The 20,754-nt window shown below is 43.6% G+C and overlaps 1 protein-coding gene across 1 annotated transcript in view; it reads right to left on the bottom strand.

The window, feature by feature from the left end:
• Nucleotides 1-20,279, bottom strand: part of DZIP1L (DAZ interacting zinc finger protein 1 like) — a 38,779-nt gene extending 18,500 nt beyond the window's left edge. The window contains exons 1-6 of the mRNA XM_047099588.1: nucleotides 20,037-20,279; nucleotides 13,716-14,297; nucleotides 11,033-11,117; nucleotides 7,107-7,228; nucleotides 6,262-6,423; nucleotides 2,829-2,957 (exon numbers count right to left, since the gene is read on the bottom strand). Coding sequence (XP_046955544.1) covers nucleotides 2,829-2,957; nucleotides 6,262-6,423; nucleotides 7,107-7,228; nucleotides 11,033-11,117; nucleotides 13,716-14,216 — 999 coding nt within the window. The 5' untranslated portion in view covers nucleotides 14,217-14,297; nucleotides 20,037-20,279. The remainder of the gene's footprint in view (nucleotides 1-2,828; nucleotides 2,958-6,261; nucleotides 6,424-7,106; nucleotides 7,229-11,032; nucleotides 11,118-13,715; nucleotides 14,298-20,036) is intronic.
• Nucleotides 20,280-20,754: the final 475 nt, after the last annotated feature.

Here is a 20,754-nt window from a genome sequence, read left to right on the forward strand (position 1 = left end):
GCCTCTTCGTGCTCTGTCTCTCTCTGTCTCAAAAATAAGTGTTAAAAAAATTCAAAAAAAAAAAAAGAATGGCAGCAAGAGAGGAGGAAAGGAACAAAGTAACTACAAAAATCTGAAAACAATTAATAAAATGGCAATAGTTAGTCCTTACTTATGAATAATTACTTTAAATTTAAATGGATTAAATTCACCAGTCAAAAGACAAAGAGTGACTGAATGGACTAAAAAAATAAGATCCAGCTGTGTGCTGCCTACAAGAGACTTACGTTAAGGGCACACTTGCAACTGAATGGATGGAAAAAGATATTTCACACAAATGGTAACCAAGAGAATAGGGGTAGCTTCACTGCTGTCAGGCAAAAAAGACTTTAAGTAAAAAACGGTTACAAGAGACAAAGAAGATCACCACATAATGATAAAGGGGTCCATTCATCAACAGAATATAACAATGTAAATATATATGCATCCAACGTCAGAGCACCTAAATATATAAAGTGAATATTAATACAACCAAAGGGAAAAATGGCAGTACAGCAAGAGCATTGGGCCTCAATAGCCCACTTTCAACAATGGAGAGATCCAGACAGAAAATCAATAAGGGAACACTAGACTTGAACTGCACGCCAGACCAAATGGACCAAACATATACAGAACATTCTACCCAAAAGGAGAACGATATTTTGGGATAAAATATTTTGCAAACCATATTATCTGATAAGGGGTTAATATCCAAAATATAAGGAACTTAACTGAATAGCAGGGAAAAAAATTAAATGGACAAAAGACCCGAATAGACATTTCCCCCCAAAAGGCCTATAACATCATTAATCAGCAGAGAAATGTAAATAAAACCACAATGAGATATCACCTCACACCTGTCAAGATGGCTGTTATTAAAAAAAAAAAAAAAAAAAAAGATAAGCGTTGGTGAGGATGTGAAGAAAAGGGAACCCTCATACACTGTTGGTGGGAATGTATATTGACACAGTTATTATGAAAAACAGATTGGAAGTGCCTCAAAAAATTAAAAATAGAGTTACTCATTTCCCCCGGGGTATCTCCCAGGTGTACATGAGGTATACTTGTTAATAAACTTGATTGCTTTTCCTGTTGTTAAAAGAAAAAAATTAAAAATAGGACTACCATATAATCCAACAATCCAACTTCTTGATATTGATCCAAAAAAACTGAAGTCAGGATCTCAAAGAGATACACTCCCATGTTCACTGCAGCATTATGAACAGTAGCCAAAATACGGAAACCTAATAATCCATTGGTAGATGAATGGATAAAGCAAACGTGGAACATACATACAGTGGAATACTATTCATCCTTAAAAAAGAAGGAAATCCTGCATCAACATGAATGAACCTAGAAGGTATCATGCTAAGTGAAATAAGTCAGGCAAGAAAGACAAATACTGTATGATCTCAGTTACGTGTGGAATCCAAAATAATCAAACTTACAGAAACAGAGAGAGAATGGTGATCACTAGAAGTTAAAACAGGGAGAAAATGGGGAAGTTATGGTCGAAGGGTACAAAGTTCGTTATGCAAGATACATATACTGTATTGTATACTTTGCTAAGAAAGTAGATCTGATGTTAAGTGTTACTGCCATACACACAAAGAAAATAAAATAAAGAGTGGAAGGAAACTTTGGGAGGTGATGGATATGACTGTGGCCTGATGGTGGTGAGGGTTTCAAGGGTGAGTTCTTATCCCCAAACTCACTGAGTTGTATACATCAAGCATGTACAACTTTTCACATGCCAATCATATCTCAGTAAAGTGGTATGTATCAATGAATAAATAAGGCCATAAAAGCACTACAAGAAAACACAAAAATATTTTCTTTTTAAACGTCAGAGTGGCCATAAACACATTGATGATTTGATCATTTTGACTACATAAACATTATTAATTTTGTATGACCCAAACCACGATGAAGAAAATTGAAAGACCAGTGTTATGGGAAAAATAAGTAGAAGAATAACAGAGGGCTGGGTTCACTTCCATATGTTATACAAACTCACAAACCAGGAAGGAAAATTAGGCAAAAGGATGTGAACAGAGGTCACAGAAAAAAATTAGCTTCCCTTACCGGGAAACTTGTGAAAGGAAACATCAAGCAGTAGAAATATTTTACTGCTGTTGGTTAGACTTTAAGCTCTTTCTTCACAATCTTAGAGAAGCAGAAACAGAAGCACAACCTGATTTAGTAACGATCCCCATTGCTTCCTTGCCGTGGGATTATCAGTGATTTAGACCCTATCTCGCTGCATCGTTGCACGATTCATCCAGGGGTGGCCAGAGCCGCCTCCTGCCGGCTCATGAGAGCAGACTGTGCACCAGCCTCTCCAACGCCATACCCAGGGACCTCACGGTGGTAGCACGAAATCAGAGATGGCAGGAAATTCTACACCATGGAAAATGGCAACTGCTACCTATTAAAGCAGAGAGCCGTTGTTAAATATTTACCATCACATCACTGGATCCATCCCAAATACCTTCAAATCCAGAAGATTTGTTTCCAACTGGGTTGGAATCAAAATGAGAGTAAAGGCGCCCAATAAGAGACATAACTGTATGTGTTCTGGAAAGATCCCAAGCAAACCTGATACTGTACCATCTGTATCACCAGCCCCACCTTAAGCCCCAGCCCCAAGCCTAAGAATCCTATTCCATGATTCCATGTATTGGCAGAAGGTCTGAAAATGTAGAATTTGATGTCTTTCAGCTTCCGTAACACCACAGGGCGAAACTAAGAAACTTTGTTGGAAGACAACCTGGCTGGCGGCGGAGGAAAAGCATGAGACGTTAGCTCACCTGCATTTCCATCATCTCCTTCAGGGCCCGGAGTTCCTGAGTCTGCCTGAGTCGCTCCTCAGACTCCTCGTCCCGTAGTGACCCGAGGTTGGACTCCATCATATTGTGGGACTGCAATGCCTGCAGTTTCTGAAAAGGCCGGGACACAGTTTTATTCAGATGAAGATCTAGTCTTGATGTTGTCTTTTACACCTTGAGCAATGTCAAAAAGGCACACCTTACCCAACCACAAAGTCCAAGCTGTCCTCACCAGATATCTACATGCCTGCAAACACACCCACAAGTGAGCATTCCCCTTCCCCAGGGTTGAGAGCTCAGTGCTTACACAGGAGAAGCAAGTTCCCGTGGAAGAACAGAATTTGAGAACATAATTTCAATAGCACTAGCATTCTGCTGCATTCAAAATCCAGAGCTCACGAGACAGCTGCCCCCTTTCCTCTTCAGTCTCAAATAGGCTGAAGAGAATCAGACTCCTATGGCCTTTGGGAGGGTCTCAGGTACTCTGGACCATTCCCTGAGGACTCCTGTCCCTCCTCCCACAAAAAAAATCCTGGTTGTCACCAACCAGACCTGGCTTTGTGTGGCTTGGAGTGGTATCACCCATACCTAATGATTCCTTAGCTAGCTGCGTGTAATCTGAAGGAAAAGACACAGGAAAGTAGATCCAAGAGAAGAGGCCTTTCCACCTATGGCTATATTTTTAAATATATCACTGCTGTATTCACAAAATTAAATTATCTCCATCTCTATTATTTTATACAAAACTCGTAAGACCCATTAAAGCTTTCAAGAACTGCAAGTCCCTGAGTTTAACCTGATACCATTCTCGCTAATCTTTAACTCTTCTCTATTGCTAAAGCAATATCCGGTCCAAATGTTAACCATTTCTAAACCCCTTGAGTATTTTCATAGAGTTAAATGCTTTATCAAGTGTATGCACAACCCTCGGCTTCTCGTGTGTCATTTCTGCCTTCACCCCAATATTTATGATGCCCAGAGAGCTGCCTGTCTCAGCATATGACAAACCGGCATGGTGATTTCCATTCAAATGGGTACTCCTTTGGCCACTGGATTTACCCTACATCTTATCTCTCTTTAGTCAGGTAACTCAGCCAAAGTAAGCTCACAGACTTCTGTACCGGGGGGAAATTTTGAGGAGAAACACCTTCAAAAAGTATTTCCCTCTACCCAATGGGGCTCCTGGGTGGCTCACTCAGCTGAGCGTCCGACTTCAGCTCAGGTCATTATCTCACGGTTTGTGGGTTCGAGCCCCACATCAGGCTCTGTGCTGACAGCTCAAGGCCTGGAGCCTGCTTCGGATTCTGTGTCTCCCTCTCTATCTGCTCCTCCCCTGCTCACACTCTGTCTCACTCTCAAAAATAAATAAAGATTAAAAAAAAAATTTTTTTAAGGATTTCCCTCTCATTGGCCCTCCTGACAGCAAGGAAAATCTTTTGTTGTGTTATGAGGTAGACTGTCTTACAGTGTTATTCACACTCACTCTAACCGAAATCTCTTTTTCTCCCCAGAATTAGAAAAAAAAATAACAAAGTAATTATCCAAATACACTGAGAATTTGGGTCTCCAGTTTGGTTCCCATAATAAAAGTAAAATAATGAAATGTCACATGAGAGGGGACAGGGAGAGACACACAAACACAAAAACACAGCATATGCAATCCTACAGAGAAAAGACAAATAAAAAATAAAAAACAGAAAAATGATGTTCCAGTTTAGGGAAATGTGATCCAAGTTAAAAAGAAACCATGGATGGTAGTTATGTCCTCACTCACCAAAACTTAGAATTTCCTAGCCAAAAGTAACCCTCTGACCTTTGATGGGGTGGTTTCTGAACAGTAACTCCAAATTCAAATCAATACCTATCTATCAAACATCCAGTCAGCTAGTGCCGTGTCAGGGGATGAGAGTCAGCAGGGCGCATACCAGCTCAGGGAAGATGGGTGTGGAGCTGGGGGGGTAGGACCATGAGGTCCATATGGTGGGGGAGCATCTTATCTCCCACAAATCGTTCCTGACCACACTGCAGGGAGGGCTTAAGTCACTACAGACACACACACACACAGCTCTCATCTCAACCCCACAGCCATCCCCATCCTTGGCTTCCCATCTCAGATTGAGATGATGGACCACCCAAGACTCCAAGCATATCCTATGACAAGCCCCTTCTGGAAAAGTTGTCAAGGTATTCCTTTAGCAAAACGTGGAATGACTGTGAGAAATGCACAGTTCATTTTCAAAAACAAGAAATGATTCTCCTTGATGTTAGAAGGACCAATAAGAGCTCGATACATTCTGAAAATATTTCTCCTCAAAACTTTTTCCCTGATATGGTTTTAGTCATACGGGTTTATATAGGAAGATACAGTCTAGGGATAATCTTTAATAATGTTTTCCTGAATGAACTTAACAGTATATCCATTAGAAGAGCAGAGGCTTACAAGTTTAAAAAGTTAAGTTCAAATCCCAGGTCTACCTCTTAGTAGCTGTGTGACCTTGAGCACGTTATGTGAACCCCAGTGTCTTCACCTGTAAAGGAGGAATGATAATAGTGTTGTTTTCAAAAAAAAAAAAAAACTTTTAAAAATAAATTATAAACCAGGGGCACCCGGGTGGCTCAGTCGGTTGATCGTCCAACTTCGGCTCAGATCATGATCTCACGCTTCGTGGGTTCGAGCCCCACGTCGGGCTCTGTGCTGACAGCTCAGAGCCTGGAGCCTGCTTCGGATTCTGCGTCTCCCTCTCTCCCTGCCCCTCCACCACTCGCACTCTGTCTCTGTCTCTCAAAAAGAAATAAACATTAAAAGAAAACAGAAAATAAATTATAAACTAATAATGTGCCTACTTTGAGAATGTTATGGTTGTTTTGTTGTTGTGAGAATTAAAAGTTAATGTATATAAAGTGTTCTGCACAGGGGCTAGAAACCAGTTAATACACTCAGTAAATCTTACTATTATGCATGATCTCCACAGACCCCAACAGGGTGCCTAGCATATAGCCAGTGCTCAGCAAATACCCGTTAAGAGAAAAATGCATTCATTCAAACTTTGCCTCATAGCTCATCCAGTGACAAAAGAAAGCCCTTTGCAAAAATAAAGATAATGTCTAGGGAGTTTCTACTATATACCAGACAATGTTAAGTGCTGTCTACGTGTTAATTTAACCATTTCAGCAACCTGTCGTACAGAAGAGAAACTGAGGCACAGGAAAGTTAAATAACTCGCCTAAGGTCACACAGCCAATATGTGATAGAGCAGGGATTCAATCCCTGGCACTGGGCTCTGATATCCAGCCTCACAGTATATTAGCTCCCAATGGCAGATGAAATAAAACGAGTACAAACAAAGAAATGAATTTTGAGAACAAATAAACATATTTTCAGCAAAAGAACACTGAAAGACTTTGTGTTGGGTACCTCTTCTAGAGTTGAGTTATGGTTGGCAACACTTTTAAATTCATCCCAAAATAATTTTTTTAGCTTGTCTATTTCCTCATATAGCGTGGCCCGCTCTTTTTCTTTCCATTCATCAAATTCTTTCTTAGCTTCTATCTCCTTCTGACGAGCAATCTCTGCTTCCTGGAAAGAAAAACAGGAACAATAGAATCACTAATTCTACATCATGGCAAATATTTACTGAGAAACTGCTAGGGCCCCTTGTCTGTGCAAGTCACTCTAGAGACCAAAGAAGATTCGTCCTACTGTTCCTATTGTTTGGACATGGAGTGAGACAAGTCTTCTCTGACCTGTAAAGTCCCTTGACAATAGAGATCTTTTTCTCTCTCTTTATGTTCCTGGCATAGTTGGTGCTCAATAAATGGATGCTGAAGAAATGAATGAAGAATAAAGAAATGAAGGAATGAGCAAGGCAAGATTACATATTTTCATTCTACAATTATCTACTAAGTATGTCCTCGAGACTGGACTTTGGAGTTTATCCAGTCTTGGCTTTCAAAAAGCCAAGTAGCATTGTAGTGTAAGAAGTTAACATTCAGGTTCAAACGCCTTCAGAGGATGCTGAATAGGGCAGAAAACAGCAATTCTCTCTCCTACTTTTGGCCATACAGATCTGGGAAAACAACTGGATTTTCCTTTGCAGATAACCTAAGATCATTTGCCACAACCAAGAAGATGCCATCCTAGCTCTGACTCCCAGCTCCAGGAAATCAGCGAGACTTCTGGTCCTGTGAGACACCCGTGCATCATGGGTCTCCTGCGTGAGACTCAAGCATGTCTCCCTGGTGTTTCCTCTCCGTGCCCACCTGGAGCTGCCGGTGCCTCTCGGCCTCCCTCTGGGCTTCCAGCTCCCCTTGGGTCCATTTTAGTTTGGCCCGAAGCTCCTCCAGTATCTCATCCACTGGCTGTTCCTGCTGCTTCTGTTTCCCTGTGGGCTCCACGCAAAGACAGGGTGACCGGGTTAAGTCAAAAAGTTAGTGGAGTGCAGTTCGTCGCCTATGCAATCAGTCACACCTCAGTCTGAGACCAGTTTGCCACTCCCATTGGATACTGACCACAGGCAAATGACATAACCTCCCTGACCCTCAGTTTCCCCAAATTGGAAAGAGGAGATAATAACAGCACCTAACTCAGAGGGTTGTCATGAGGATGAAATGTGACAGTGCAAAGTGCTTGGCATGACCGCTCAATAAATGTGAACTATTATTGTCATTTAAAGTAACTATTTTGACAGTACTAACACATGCAAATGTAAAAGCAAAATTGATAGAGTAACAGAAGCAGAATACCAAATGGCATGTACACGGTGATTATCAATACAAAGAACATATCTATGCATCCTCACAGCCATCAGAGAGGAGTTTAAAGTAGTGAAAATAATTGTAGTTTTAAGTTCCCTTTTTTTCAGAAATACGTATAGTAGTAAGTTTCAAATGAAAAAAAGAAAAACAGCATGCATTATGAAGGAAACTTTCAGCCAAAGTTTTTTAAGTGTATACTTCAAACTTTCTAAGATTAAATAATAAAAGAATGAATTATTGGGGCGCCTGGGTGGCTCAGTCGGTTGAGCGTCCGGCTTCGGCTCAAGTCATGATCTCGCGGTCTGTGAGTTCGAGCCCCATGTCGGGGCCTGGAGCCTGCTTCAGATTCTGTGTCCCCCTCTCTCTCTGCCCCTCCCCCACTCATGCTCTGTCTCTCTCTGTCTCAGAAATAAATAAACATTAAAAACATTTTTTTTAAAAAGAATGAATTATAAAAGAACATTCTAACTAAACCACATACAGATAAACCAAATGAAAAAGACAATTGTACTTGCACAATTGTTATAATTTATTTATTTATTTATTTTATTTATTTATTTTTTTTTTTTGACAGAGAGAGGGCACAAGTGAGCAAGGATGGGGAAAGAGAGAGAGAAAGAGAGAGAGAGGGAGACAGAGAAGCAGGGCTCGTGTTCACAGGATGTGGGCTCGAGCTCACCAACCATGAGATCATGACCTGAGCTGAAGTCAGATGCCTAAGGGACTGAGGCACTCAGGCACCCACATTTGTTACTTTTCAAAGTACCTTTAGTGACTATTAGATAGATGGTACTGTTACTAAAACTCTAAGTCTTTCTTTGAAAAGAGAGATGGTTTTTCTCAGACTGTACTTTTTGGAAAGAAGCAATTTTAGACACAGTAGAAATTAATTTGGGTTAACAAAATGATTTAGGATGATATGAAATAGGAGAGTGGAGATATCTGAAGAGCCATATCTGCCTGAGAATAAAAAGGTCATGAGTATTAATTTAGCAAAAGTTGCCTTAAGAACATATTTTCCCTCTCCTTCAGCGCTTAACCTTAAGAAAATAATAAGGAATATGCCCAAAGACTTGCACATAAGAATGTTGATCAAGTGATTTATAACAAGGAAATTTATGAGTAACCCCTATAAAGTATGTAATAATTTAATCGTGAAATAAATTATGATAGCTGCATGATGGGATATTATTCAGCCATTAAAAATCATGTTTTCCAAGATGCCTGAATGACACTGGAAAATGTGATATATTTTTAATTAAAAATAAGCAATAGGGGAGCCGGGGTGGCTCAGTCGGTTAAGCATTTGACTTCAGCTCAGGTCATGATCTTGTGGTCTGTGAGTTCGAGCCCCGAGTCAGGCTCTGTGCTGACAGCTCAGAGCCTGGAGCCTGTTTCAGATTCTGTGTCTCCCTCTTTCTCTCTCCTCCCCCACTCATGCTCTGTCTCTCGCTTCTCAAAAATAAATAAATGTTAAAAAAAAATTTTTTTTAAAGCAATAGTCACAACCACATACTGTATGATTACATATGTACACAGGAAAATAATAACAGAAAACACACCAAAATATTAAGTAGGTGATATTGTCGATGGTTTTTATTTTCTCTTTTCTACTTTTCTGTATTTAAATTTTCCAGGTCAAAGGCATTTTTTCCAATTTTTTTATTGTGGTAAAATACACATAACATAAAATGTAGCATCTTAGCCATTTTTTTAAATTTATTTAGAGAGAGAGAGAGAACGTGCACGAGCAGGGGAGAGAGGCAGAAGGACAGAGAGATAGAATCTCAAGCAGGCTCCAAGCTCAGCACACGGCCCTGGGATCACGACCCTGGGATCATGACCCGAGCTGAAATCAAGAATTGGAAACTCAACAACTGAGCCACCCAGGAGCCCCACATCTTAACCCTTTTTAAAGGTACAGCTCAGAGGTATTAGTACATTCATAATGTTGTGTAACCATCACGACCATCCACTTCCATAACTCTTTTCTTCTTGTAAAACAAAAACTCTGTATGCTTTAAATAACTTCCCATGGTCTCCCTCCCCCCAGCCCCTGGCAACCACCATTCTACAGTCTGTTTGTACGAATTTGACTACTCTAGATATCACATAAGTAGAATCATACAGTATTTGTCCTTTTGTGGCTGACTTACTTCACTTAGCATAATATCCTCAAGGTTCATTCCTGTTGTAACATGTTACAGAATTTCCTTTCCTCTCAAGGCTGAATAATATTCCCTTGCTTGCATAGACCACATTTTCCTTATCTATTCATCTGTCTGTGGACAGTTAGGTGCTTCCACATCTTAGCTACTGTGAATAATGCTGCCATGTACCTCAGTATACAGATATCTCTTCAAAGACCTATCTTTTCATCAGAAAAATTCATTTAAGAAGTAGAAAATCTGTTTTCCTTTAGCAGCCTCCAAAGTAGAATCAAAAATAATTAGATATCTAATAAATGCATCACAACTAGATAAATGGTGCTGTTTTAAAACTCTATGGGGCGCCTGGGCGGCTCAGTTGGTTAAGCGTCCGACTTCGGCACAGGTCATGATCTCGTGGTTTGTGAGTTCAAGCCCTGTGTCGGGATCTGTGCTGACAGCTCAGAGGCTGGAGCCTGCTCGGATTCTGTGTCTCCCTCTCTTTCTGCCCCTCCCCCACTCACTCTCTGTCTCTCAAAAAATAAATAAATGTTAAAAAAAATAAAATAAAAACTCTAAGTCTGCTCTTTGGAGAGGAAATTAAAATGAAAAATACGAAAATGGTTTTACTTAATGGAATTTTTAGATTTATATTGTATGATTTATATTTTCATATCTGTATTTATTTTATTTGTTAGCAGCTATTTGTTATGTCACATATTAACATATTAACATCCATTAAAAATGGATATAAAGTATGCAAATCTCTCTATGGAGAAACATACAGCCTTGCTACTCCTTTTGGAATTTGAAATGATAAAATTAAAGTGATTAAGTCATAATAAGCTCATATACATACATAGTTAAAGAACCAGTCTAACTGCTTATTAACCCCTTTTAAGCTCATTCACAGTTAGCATCAGAGAAGAGCAGATTCACAGAAGGTTGGGAGGTAAGGACCCTTCCAAGTCACCCCATTTGACTGCCCAATTCACAGCAAAGGCCACTGAGACTCAGAGGGAGGGGCAATGACCGTGGTCACATGGTAGAAAGGGATAAAGCTAACACTGGAACCAACCGTCTGACTCCCTTTTTCTCTACACACATTGTCAGAAACCCTCCCAGGCCCATGTGGGATGGATCTCCCCAGTGTGGACGATGGGATCACCTCCTCCTCTACTGGATGATGAGGCCTGAGGGCAGCTGTGGTGGTGTATGTGCCCCACACCCACTGAAGACCAGCCCAGGCCCTTCCACGGTCCCAGGAGGGCCACCTGGACTCACCACCTTCTGCCACGCCCGCATGCCTGCGCTGGATATGGCCCCGGAGAAAGGTGGCGTTCATGAACGTCTTGTCACACAGGTGGCACTGCACGGAAGGCAAAGAGTGGGAAGTGTGGTATCAGATTACCTAGCTCAGCCTGGGGCTCTCCCGAGATCAAAATTCCCATCTCTTTGGGACCCGTGGGCTGCTTCAGAAATGAAGGATTCGATTTGAACACGACCAGTACCTTGGGGAGCTGTGAGTGCTGACTAGGTATTTGATGATACTGAGGAGTTTTTGTTGGTTTTTCAAAGGCGTGATGATGGTCTTATGTCTATGTTTAAAAGTGGGAGTCCTCACCTTTTAGAGATCCATACTGAAATAGTTAGACATAACACCATATGCCTAATACAGCCGAATGTAATGCAGGACTGGGGGAAGTGGGTAGGGGAACATACGAAAAAGCATTGGCCAGGGTTGATAATGAGTGGGCTGGGTAGCGCACAAATAAAGGCTCATTACCATACTCCCTCTTTTGTACACGTTTACATTTTTTCACAGTAAAAAGTTAAGAAAAAACAAAAACAATATCCAGGTCCCACCCCAGGGATGAGAACCACCAGAGCAAAGGACAGCAAATAATAGTATCTCTAATTCTGCTTCACTCTCCTCAAGCATTTCAGACCCTACCAATCTTTCACATCATCTTTTCACTGTAAAACTTCAAAATTTTTCCAACACAACTTTGCAGGTGGCCAATCCTACTCAATCAGACTAAGAGGGTCTATCTTTACACAAATGTGATGGAAACTGTCAGCTGTCCCCTGATACCTATTGCCCCTTTTTTCTTAGTTTTAGAAACCCTGATTTTTAGCTGGTCATGAGGTTAATGAGAATAAACACTATAAGTTCCAGCCTCCCTTGCAACCAGGTATGGCCATGTGACTACATTCTGGCCAATGACATGTAAGTAGAAGTGACAGATGCAACTTCTAGAAGGTGTCGTCAAAGAGTCATGATAGGACAGTAGCCACTCCTTCTTCTCTGACAACAGAACCCCCATTTTATTCTGGGGAATTACCCTGTCCTTTACTCTCCAGCCATGGACTTTGGTCAATCCCCAGCTCCATGGTGGGACATGTGATTTAGACCAAAGCCAGTTACAGCCCTGAATTCCCAACCCTGAGCTCACCAACCGAGATGGGTAGGAGACCCAAACACAGCCAAATACAGGAGACAGTGAAATACTAGCCAGGTTTCTGGGACCAAAGTAGGCCCTCTATCATGCCAGCCTTGAATCTGGGAAAATCAGATGCTAGCATTGCGGTGGCCCAACTTGCTACCACACAGACAGCAGCTTTCTAAGAACGGAACCCACACTGAGGAAGAGTCGCCAAGAGCCGCAGACAAACTAAATTCTAGTGCCACTGTCTGATTCCAAGGACAAGCCATCCCACTATGGCTCTGGATTTTTCAGTTAAATTAAGCAATAAATTCCTTATTGGCCTAAGCCAAGTTAGACTGCTGTTTTGTCACTTACTACTAAAAGATTCTGACCCTCTTTATCATAATTGACATTATATCAGTTATATCAATTACTATTCAATCAATTAATATTGTACCATATATTCCTTCCGTCCCACCACCCACCCCTAAACTATGAATTTCTTTTTTTTTTTTTAATTTTTTTTTTTAATTTTTTTTTTCAATGTTTATTTATTTTTGGGACAGAGAGAGGCAGAGCATGAACGGGGGAGGGGCAGAGAGAGAGGGAGACACAGAATCGGAAACAGGCTCCAGGCTCTGAGCCATCAGCCCAGAGCCCGACGCGGGGCTCGAACTCACGGACCGCGAGATCGTGACCTGGCTGAAGTCGGACGCTTAACCGACTGCGCCACCCAGGCGCCCCATGAATTTCTTGAAAACCTGAATGAACATGACTTGTGCCTGTACCCTCAGAACTCAGCACAGGGCCTGGCCACCATGACAATTCACCAAACTGCAACTGTCCCCAGTCCACACTTTCCATGCAGCTGCAAATGTTCAAATGCCACTCTGGATAATGAACTGTCACTTGGCTGAACATGTCGGAATGGGCCTGGCAATACCAGTCCCTTGCTACACACCAATTCTACACACACACACACACACCCCTCTTACACACACCTTTTCATATCACACTGCTACATGCACACACAAACCCTTCAAACATACGCTCCTGCCCTCCACAAATACATACATCTTTACACACATATACATCTTTCATTCATTCACATACACCATAAATACATCTTTATATACACACTTTCACACACAAGCACATTACACACCACATACTCTATATACATATACACACATATCATGCACAGATGTATGCTCCAAACATTCACACGTTAAGACACACATATTCACTCACACATCCTCCATATACATTCACACATGCACATCCTGCACATGCACCCTCTCCACAAGCACACATATGCACACACATCCTTCATATACACACCTGCCACACATATGCAATCTACACACACACACACACACACACACACACACACACACACTGTGTAGAACTTGATGAGACATCTCTAACATCTTCTAACCTCAGTAAGCATGGCCCCCAGCAACCCCGGGGCCCAGGGCGGCGGTACTGCCCAAGTGGCCGGGCGACCTCCTATCTCCCACCCTGCAAAGACTCCTCACCGTGTGGTAGCCATGGACCCCCGTCTGCAGGAGCAGCTGCTGCAAGGTGCCGATCATCTTGCGACGCCGGCGGCTCTCCTCCCGCACGCCCTTGAGCTCGTCGGCCTGGCGACCCAGCTCCTGCTGGCCTCGCTGCTGCTGCCCCAGGCTGGCCTGCAGCCGGGCCTCAAGCTGGGCAACGCCGGCGCTCAGGCAATCCTGGCAGTGCAGCAGGTACTCGATGGTGAGCTGAGCCAAGCGCAGCACCTTGAGCAGCACCGGGTCCACGGGCTGCCCGCAGCGGCTGCACGCCTCCCGGTCCAAATTGCAGAAGGTGACACCCGTGATGTTTTCCTGCAGGGTGGCCACATCCAGCTCCCGTGCCACGCGGTCCACATCCAGGGCGCTGATGCGCCTCCAGTCCACACTCTCAGAGCGAGGTTGGAACTTGAAGGTAGGGAGTGGGTAGGCCCCAAAGGGAGGGCCACTGAGGCCCTCAGCAGTGGTAGCAGGGGACTGCATGGGCTGAGGAAGCCCCGGGCTGACCACTGAGGGAGGGTGCCACCAAGGCCACGGCAGCAGGCAGAGGAGCTGAGAGAGGGCCTGGAAAATGAGAAAAGAGTCCAAGTTAGGCAAGATGCATGTGGCCACGCGTGCTACACATGTGGCCAGCAAGAGCCTAAGTGGGGTGAGGTGAGGGACGTGTGCAAAAGCTGTAGTATGCCTGCATGCTCAGACACGGCGAGAGAGGTGTAAGGCCAGGGTGTGGGCCTTATAATCACACAGATGTGGATTCAGATCGCAGGTTCACATCCTGAAGCCTTCTGTGTCCACTGGGGAGCAGGGGGCCTACTTTGCAGGCTTGTGGTTAGGAATGAGGCATGGAGTGCCCCCTCCTCCGTGCCCCATACCCAAGTCCACTGCAAGAGTGCCTGCCGGAGGTCTTCGTCAAAGGGAGCCATCAAATGTCTAAGTGGTCCTTCTACAACCCAAAGTGATTTCAGGATAAAGTCCAATAACTTGCCGTTGGAGACAGAGTCGCCTAACTTCCCCCACATCCCATCCTCCCTCCTGTAACTGCAAGATTGTAGTGGAACAGGAGTGGGCTATGTCTCCCAGTGGCCCCAGCTGCAAAGGGTGACCCTACAACTATGCTCTCTGGTGGGATATGAGCAAAATGATGGGGACGCTTGATGTGGCAGCCATGTCTCTGCACACAGACTGTGCTCAATCCACCATGGTCTTTTTTTCAAACCTACTGGTTGAGAAAAGAGGCCCAATTTGTCGTCAAAAGACTCAGATTCTCCTCTGCACTCTCTAGGTAGTCACAGAAACTGTTCTCTCTCTAAGGAGTAAACTGACAGTAGCAATAGGGTTTTAAAAGGAAAATTCCACTACTAAGAATTATACTTGTATAAGATAAACTTATACAAGTGTGCAATGGTGCCTGTGCAAAAACCGTCATTGTTGTGTTGTTTGTAACAGCAAAGTACAAGAAAAAATATAAGAAAGTGAAGCACAAAGTACAAGAGGGGATACAAATGGTATCTCTATACAATGAAATACTATGCAGGTATTGATAAGAATAAGGCAACTATTGGGTGGCTCAGTCGGTTAAGCATCGGACTCTTGATGTCGGCTCAGATTATGATCTCACAGCTCGTGAAATCGAGGCCCATGTTGGGCTCTGCACTGACAGTGCAGAGCCTGTTTGGAATTCTGTCTCCCTCTCTTTCTGCCCCTCCCCTGCTCGCATGCACATTCTCTCTCTCAAAATAAATAAATAAACATTTAAAAAAAAAAGAATAAGGCTACTATTCATGCACTGATACAGAATGAGTGTGTGTGTATGTATATACACACACAGAGATATATCCCTAACTGCTTGAATGATAATTAATATAATCATATCTAATGATAATATGCAAAAATAAATATATGTATATCTCACATCTGTATCTACCTATATCTATTCGATATATCTATACCTGTATATTCTATACAGATGTATAGATATATCCCACATTAGAATGGTTGCCTATTCACACCTATGGGGTGTGAAACAGGGATAAATAAATAAATAGATGGAAAATGCATCAATAGGAAATGGATAGACAGGGAAGCCTTATACAGACCAATAATGGTAATGGTACATAAATAATATATATGCATGTACATACACATATATGAATGATTCAAAGTTGTTACTCATATATAATAATAATGAAATAAAATATATTCATTTATGATTCCTATACATGATTCATTATCTCCAACATTTTGTAAGCATAGACTATGGTATTTCCGTAAAAATAAACAAGCTGTGAGCAATGGTTGCCTCTGGGAGTGGGAATGGAAGCTGAAGACTGATTTTCCACTTTCCACCTTTCCATACTATGCAAAGTTCTTTACTATCATCATCTATTAGTTTTATAATTTTTATTTAAAAAATACAATTTCTGGGTCGCCTGGGTGGCTCAGTTGGTTGGGCGTCCGACTTCGGCTCAGGTCAGGATCTCACCGTTTGTGAGTTCAAGCCCCGCATCGGGCTCTGTGCTGACAGCTCAGAGCCTGGAGCCTGCTTCGGATTCTGTGTCTCCCTCTCTCTCTGCCCCTCCCCTGCTCACATTCTGTCTCTCTCTCTCTTCCTCAAAAATAAATAAACCTTAAAAAAAAAACTTAAAAAAAAATACGATTTCTGCCCTTGAACTTTGAATCTGACAGGGGCAACAAGAAGTACAGGTGACCCTATTTAATCAAGTTCTTTCTAGATGAGACTTTTCAGCACAAGAGAAAGTCAGAAGAGAGGTCACTGATCTCACGAAGGAGAAAGGCCTTGAAGGAATGGTGGGGCTAGGCTTGCAAGGTGGGGAAGGCCTCCAGGAAAGACCCCTGACCTCCTGAGCCTTCACCTGAGAAAGACAGGGACAGGCGTAATGGCCTGCCCTACCTCCCCATAGGGTCCTTGAGAACTGGAGGAGGTGCAAGGCGAAGGCACTCAGTAATGTTCCGGCCCCGGAGTATCGAGTGCCAGCCTCTGTGCCACACACAACCTCTACATACAAATTTACAAACAGGTATCGCTGTTCCCATTTTACAGACAGGAAACTGACATCTGGAGAAGTTAGGAGTGTTGTCCCAGGTTAGGGGGCCAGAGCTGAAGTACGTTTGGAGGTGCATCTGGCTCCAAAGTGGACTCTGAACACTGATTCTTAAAGCTGTTTGTCCTAAAACTTCGCTTTGATCAGATCATGACCCCTTATGCCTCAAACTCCTTCATTCATTCACTCACTCACCACCCTCCCTCATTCACAGCATGCCTAGTGGTGCCAGGCCTGGTGCCCAGCACTGGGGTTACCGAGGTATATTAACTACACACCCGCCCTCCACACAGGATCTCAGCGTGGCCCCATGTTGCCACAGTACAATGTCCAAACCCCTCAGCCCGGCCTTGAAGACTGCTCACAGGCTGCCACTCACCCACCTTTTCCACTTTAACTCCCATGCTTCCCTTTCTCAGATACCCCTCCCCCAAATATACTCCAAAACCAAAACTATCCAGCCACGTGCACCCCCATCATGGCCATGAGAAGAAGATCAGCTCATTTCTACTTAACATGTTGCACTACTTAAAATTAAAAAAAAAAAGGAGACAGGAGACATGATACTTACCATGCTCAGCTCCAAGCTGCCGCTGTGTCACTGCAGCCCCAGAGACAATTGCCACAACAAGCTATGCCTCAGAGCAACAGCAGGTTACCAGGCATGCCGTGGGGTAACTGGACACCTGCTTCCTATCCTTCCCCAGACTGGGAGCTCACCTAGAGCTCACCATTTAACTATTTAAGCTTTAGCCTCAGAGGTTTGCCCACAGTCCTCTCTCTAAGATTAAGGCCAAAAATGCTCCACCAGCAACTCTCTCACTTCTCCCACCTTTTCGAATGTTTCTTCCAGCCTCTTCCTGGAACAGTAACTATCTTTTTCCCCTTCCTTTAACGTGGGGAAGAGTTGTGCGTGGGCAATGCCCTCATGATACTCAGTTGTTCATTCACAACCCATCCCTCCTTGCACACTCTCCCAGAAGATGAGCTCACACATATCCACAGCGTCAGCTACCGAAGGCCTGCTTCAGGCTGAGCCTCAGCCACTCCCAAATCTCTTTCTCGCTGGCCCATCTCTCTCTTGGGACCTTTAGATCCAGCCTTCTAATACTGATATACCAGAAATTGCAAATCCAAACTCCCCTAGGGCCAGGAAGGTAGCATTAAATGCAGGAAATATGACAAATGATTCCCTACTCGAGTGTCCAAGATACAATTAGGCAGTGGTTCTCAAACTGGTCCCTACTAGCAGCAGCAGCAGCTGGGAACTTGCTAGAAATGCAAACCCCCAGATTTATTGATTCAGAACGACTGTACTAGGAAGTGTTGGGGATTGTGGCAAAATGGGGAGTGCACACCCTGTTTAAAAGGGGCAGCAGTTCAGTGGGGTGAGCAACCAACTCTCGATTTCAGCTCAGGCCATGATCCCAAGGTCATCAGATTGAGCCCCACATCAAGCTCTATGCTGAGCATGGAGCCTGCTTGAGATTCTCTCTCTCTCTCTCTCTCTCTCTCTGTGTGTGTGTGTGTGTGTGTGTCTCTCCACCCCCCATCCCCACTTGTGCTCTCTCTCTCTCTAAAATAAAAAATAATAATAAAGTAAAATCTTAAAATGGGCAGCCATCACTGGGCTTCAGCCATATGGGAATGGATTTATGTGTCCCTCATTGGCTAATTCTAAATTCTAGTACCTAAAAAGATATTCAAAGACCTTTATGAACTGTTTTCAAACCAGCTTTCTAGCCGCATCTCCCACTTACAATATTACTTACTGTCCACACATTCATATCTCTGGCATATTTATTTATAGGCCCTGTTTTTAAGTGCTTTATAAAGAATAACTCATGTAGGGGCGCCTGGGTGGCTCAGTTGGTTAAGCATCCGGCTCTTAATTTTGGCTCAGGTCATGATTTCACAGTTCGTGAGATCGAGCCCCATGACAGGCTCTGTGCTAACAACGCAGAGCCTGCTTGGGATTCTCTCTCCCTCTCTCCCTGCCCCTCCCCCGCCTGTGCTTGCATATGTGTGCTCTCTCTCTCTCAAAATTAATAAACAAGCATTTAAAAAAGAATAACCCCTGTAATCCTCAGGACAAGCCCTCAAGGGGGTACTAATATTATCCAAACCACAAAGAAGTAAAGAAGTTTGCCCCAGACGCAAGAGGCAAGATCCAGACCTATACAGCCTGGCTACGGAGTCTGACCTCTTAGCCACTATCATGCTGCCTATTGGTAGAGATGGACCTGCACCACATCCTCCTGCTCCCACTGCCCGTGAATGAACGCACGCTTCAAGGCTTTCCTCACACCTGACAGCCACCATAAATCCCTCCCAGGCTCACAGTCAGAACTCCCTGCCCCTCCCCTGGGCTCCCAGAGCAGGGTGTACACTCCTTTGGGCACCTGGCCACGCTCCGGTCTGTACTGGTGTGGCTGTGCAAATCTGTCATCAACAAATGACTCCTGAGCCCCTATTAAGTGCCAGGCACCATGACTGGCATTCAGAATTGATGGCGACCCAGGCAACAGTCCCTCCATTGTTAATGAAACCAGTTAGCAGTTCTGGAAGTGTGTGCTCCACACAGTTATAAGGCTCACCATGCACTATCCCACTTAGTTCTCACTACAACCCAGGGTACAAATGAAGAAACTCAGAGGTGACCCAAGAGGGCAAACGACTTTCCCACACTCATACAACTAGTAAATGACGGTGTCTGGCTCCAGAGTTCTCTAGAATGACAGAAAAATACACAAAAATTACCCTACAGACTGGTAAGTGCCAGGGTAGGAGCTAGGACAGGGTGCAGTGGGTGTACCAAGGAGAGGCCATACCAGGACATTCCTGTCTCCCTTCTCCCCCACTTCTCCCCCGGCTATAAGGTCCCCCAGGGCTTATTCATATCTGTTGTGTTCTAACCCCTAGCATATTACTTGTACTCCAGCTTGCTATTCACCTGAACAGAACTGTCAAAGTTTCTGTGTACCAGGGACTGTGCCAGCCTTGCTATTTCTACCCATCATACAACCTTGTACGTAGCTCTGATCTGCCTCATCTGACAAATGTAGAAACCGAGGCTCAGAAAAGCTAAGAGACCTGCCCCAACTCACTCAACTGCTAAAATCTGAAGCCAAAATTCGAATCAGATTCTGACTCCAAGGCTTTGGAGTTATGCCAAACTACCTCCCAATGACGATGATGATGATGGCACATAGATTACTTCCCATCATGGAAATGACAGTACCTGAGATCTCTTGTCCAATCTCCGAGAACAGAAAGATTTTACAGGAAATCACAAGAGGACCAGTGCCGGAGACTCGAAATTTTCTCTGTATCTCCACAGAGTGTAGCTGAACACGACTCAACTCCACAGCTTGCGTCCAGATTGGGATGGCAGGAGACAAAGCCAAATAAGAGTGCTGCGGGTTACCTGGAAACCACACACCCCCCACAGGCAGGAACACAGTGCTTTCTCCAGACTGAGTTATCAGCAGACAGCTTTCCCCACATCTGGAAATAGAAACACAAGGCAGAAATGACTTGCTGTCATTACGAAATCTGAAGCCATGTTAACCGTCTCTAGATGTTTTGATGGGGGTCCCAGGAAACTTCCAATCCTAGATCAATGCCATGCATTAGTGGACCCCAAAGAATGCTATTTATGCTAACATTCCAAGGTTGCTTCATTACTGAAGAGATGGTTTCTACCTGGGGCAATCCCACAGCCAAGAAAGAAAGCTTTCTTGCCTTGCACCCCCACCGTGATGAGGTGCTCACCACCTCACGAGGCAGCCATCCCACGAAGGAACAACTCCTGAAGACTTTACGGTTCTTCTGAAACCTGCCCACCTATAATCTGTCAAAGATAACTTGCACAAAATCAATCAAATGGCTGATTCTAATACAAATTGACAGCTAGACTATACCATTGCCGCTGCCACCTTACTGTCTCTTCTGCTCCT

Source organism: Lynx rufus, unplaced genomic scaffold, assembly GCF_022079265.1.
Source record: "Lynx rufus isolate CCGP_SWC_20201006 ecotype Redwood Valley unplaced genomic scaffold, mLynRuf1.p SCAF_5, whole genome shotgun sequence".
NCBI lineage: Eukaryota > Metazoa > Chordata > Mammalia > Carnivora > Felidae > Lynx > Lynx rufus.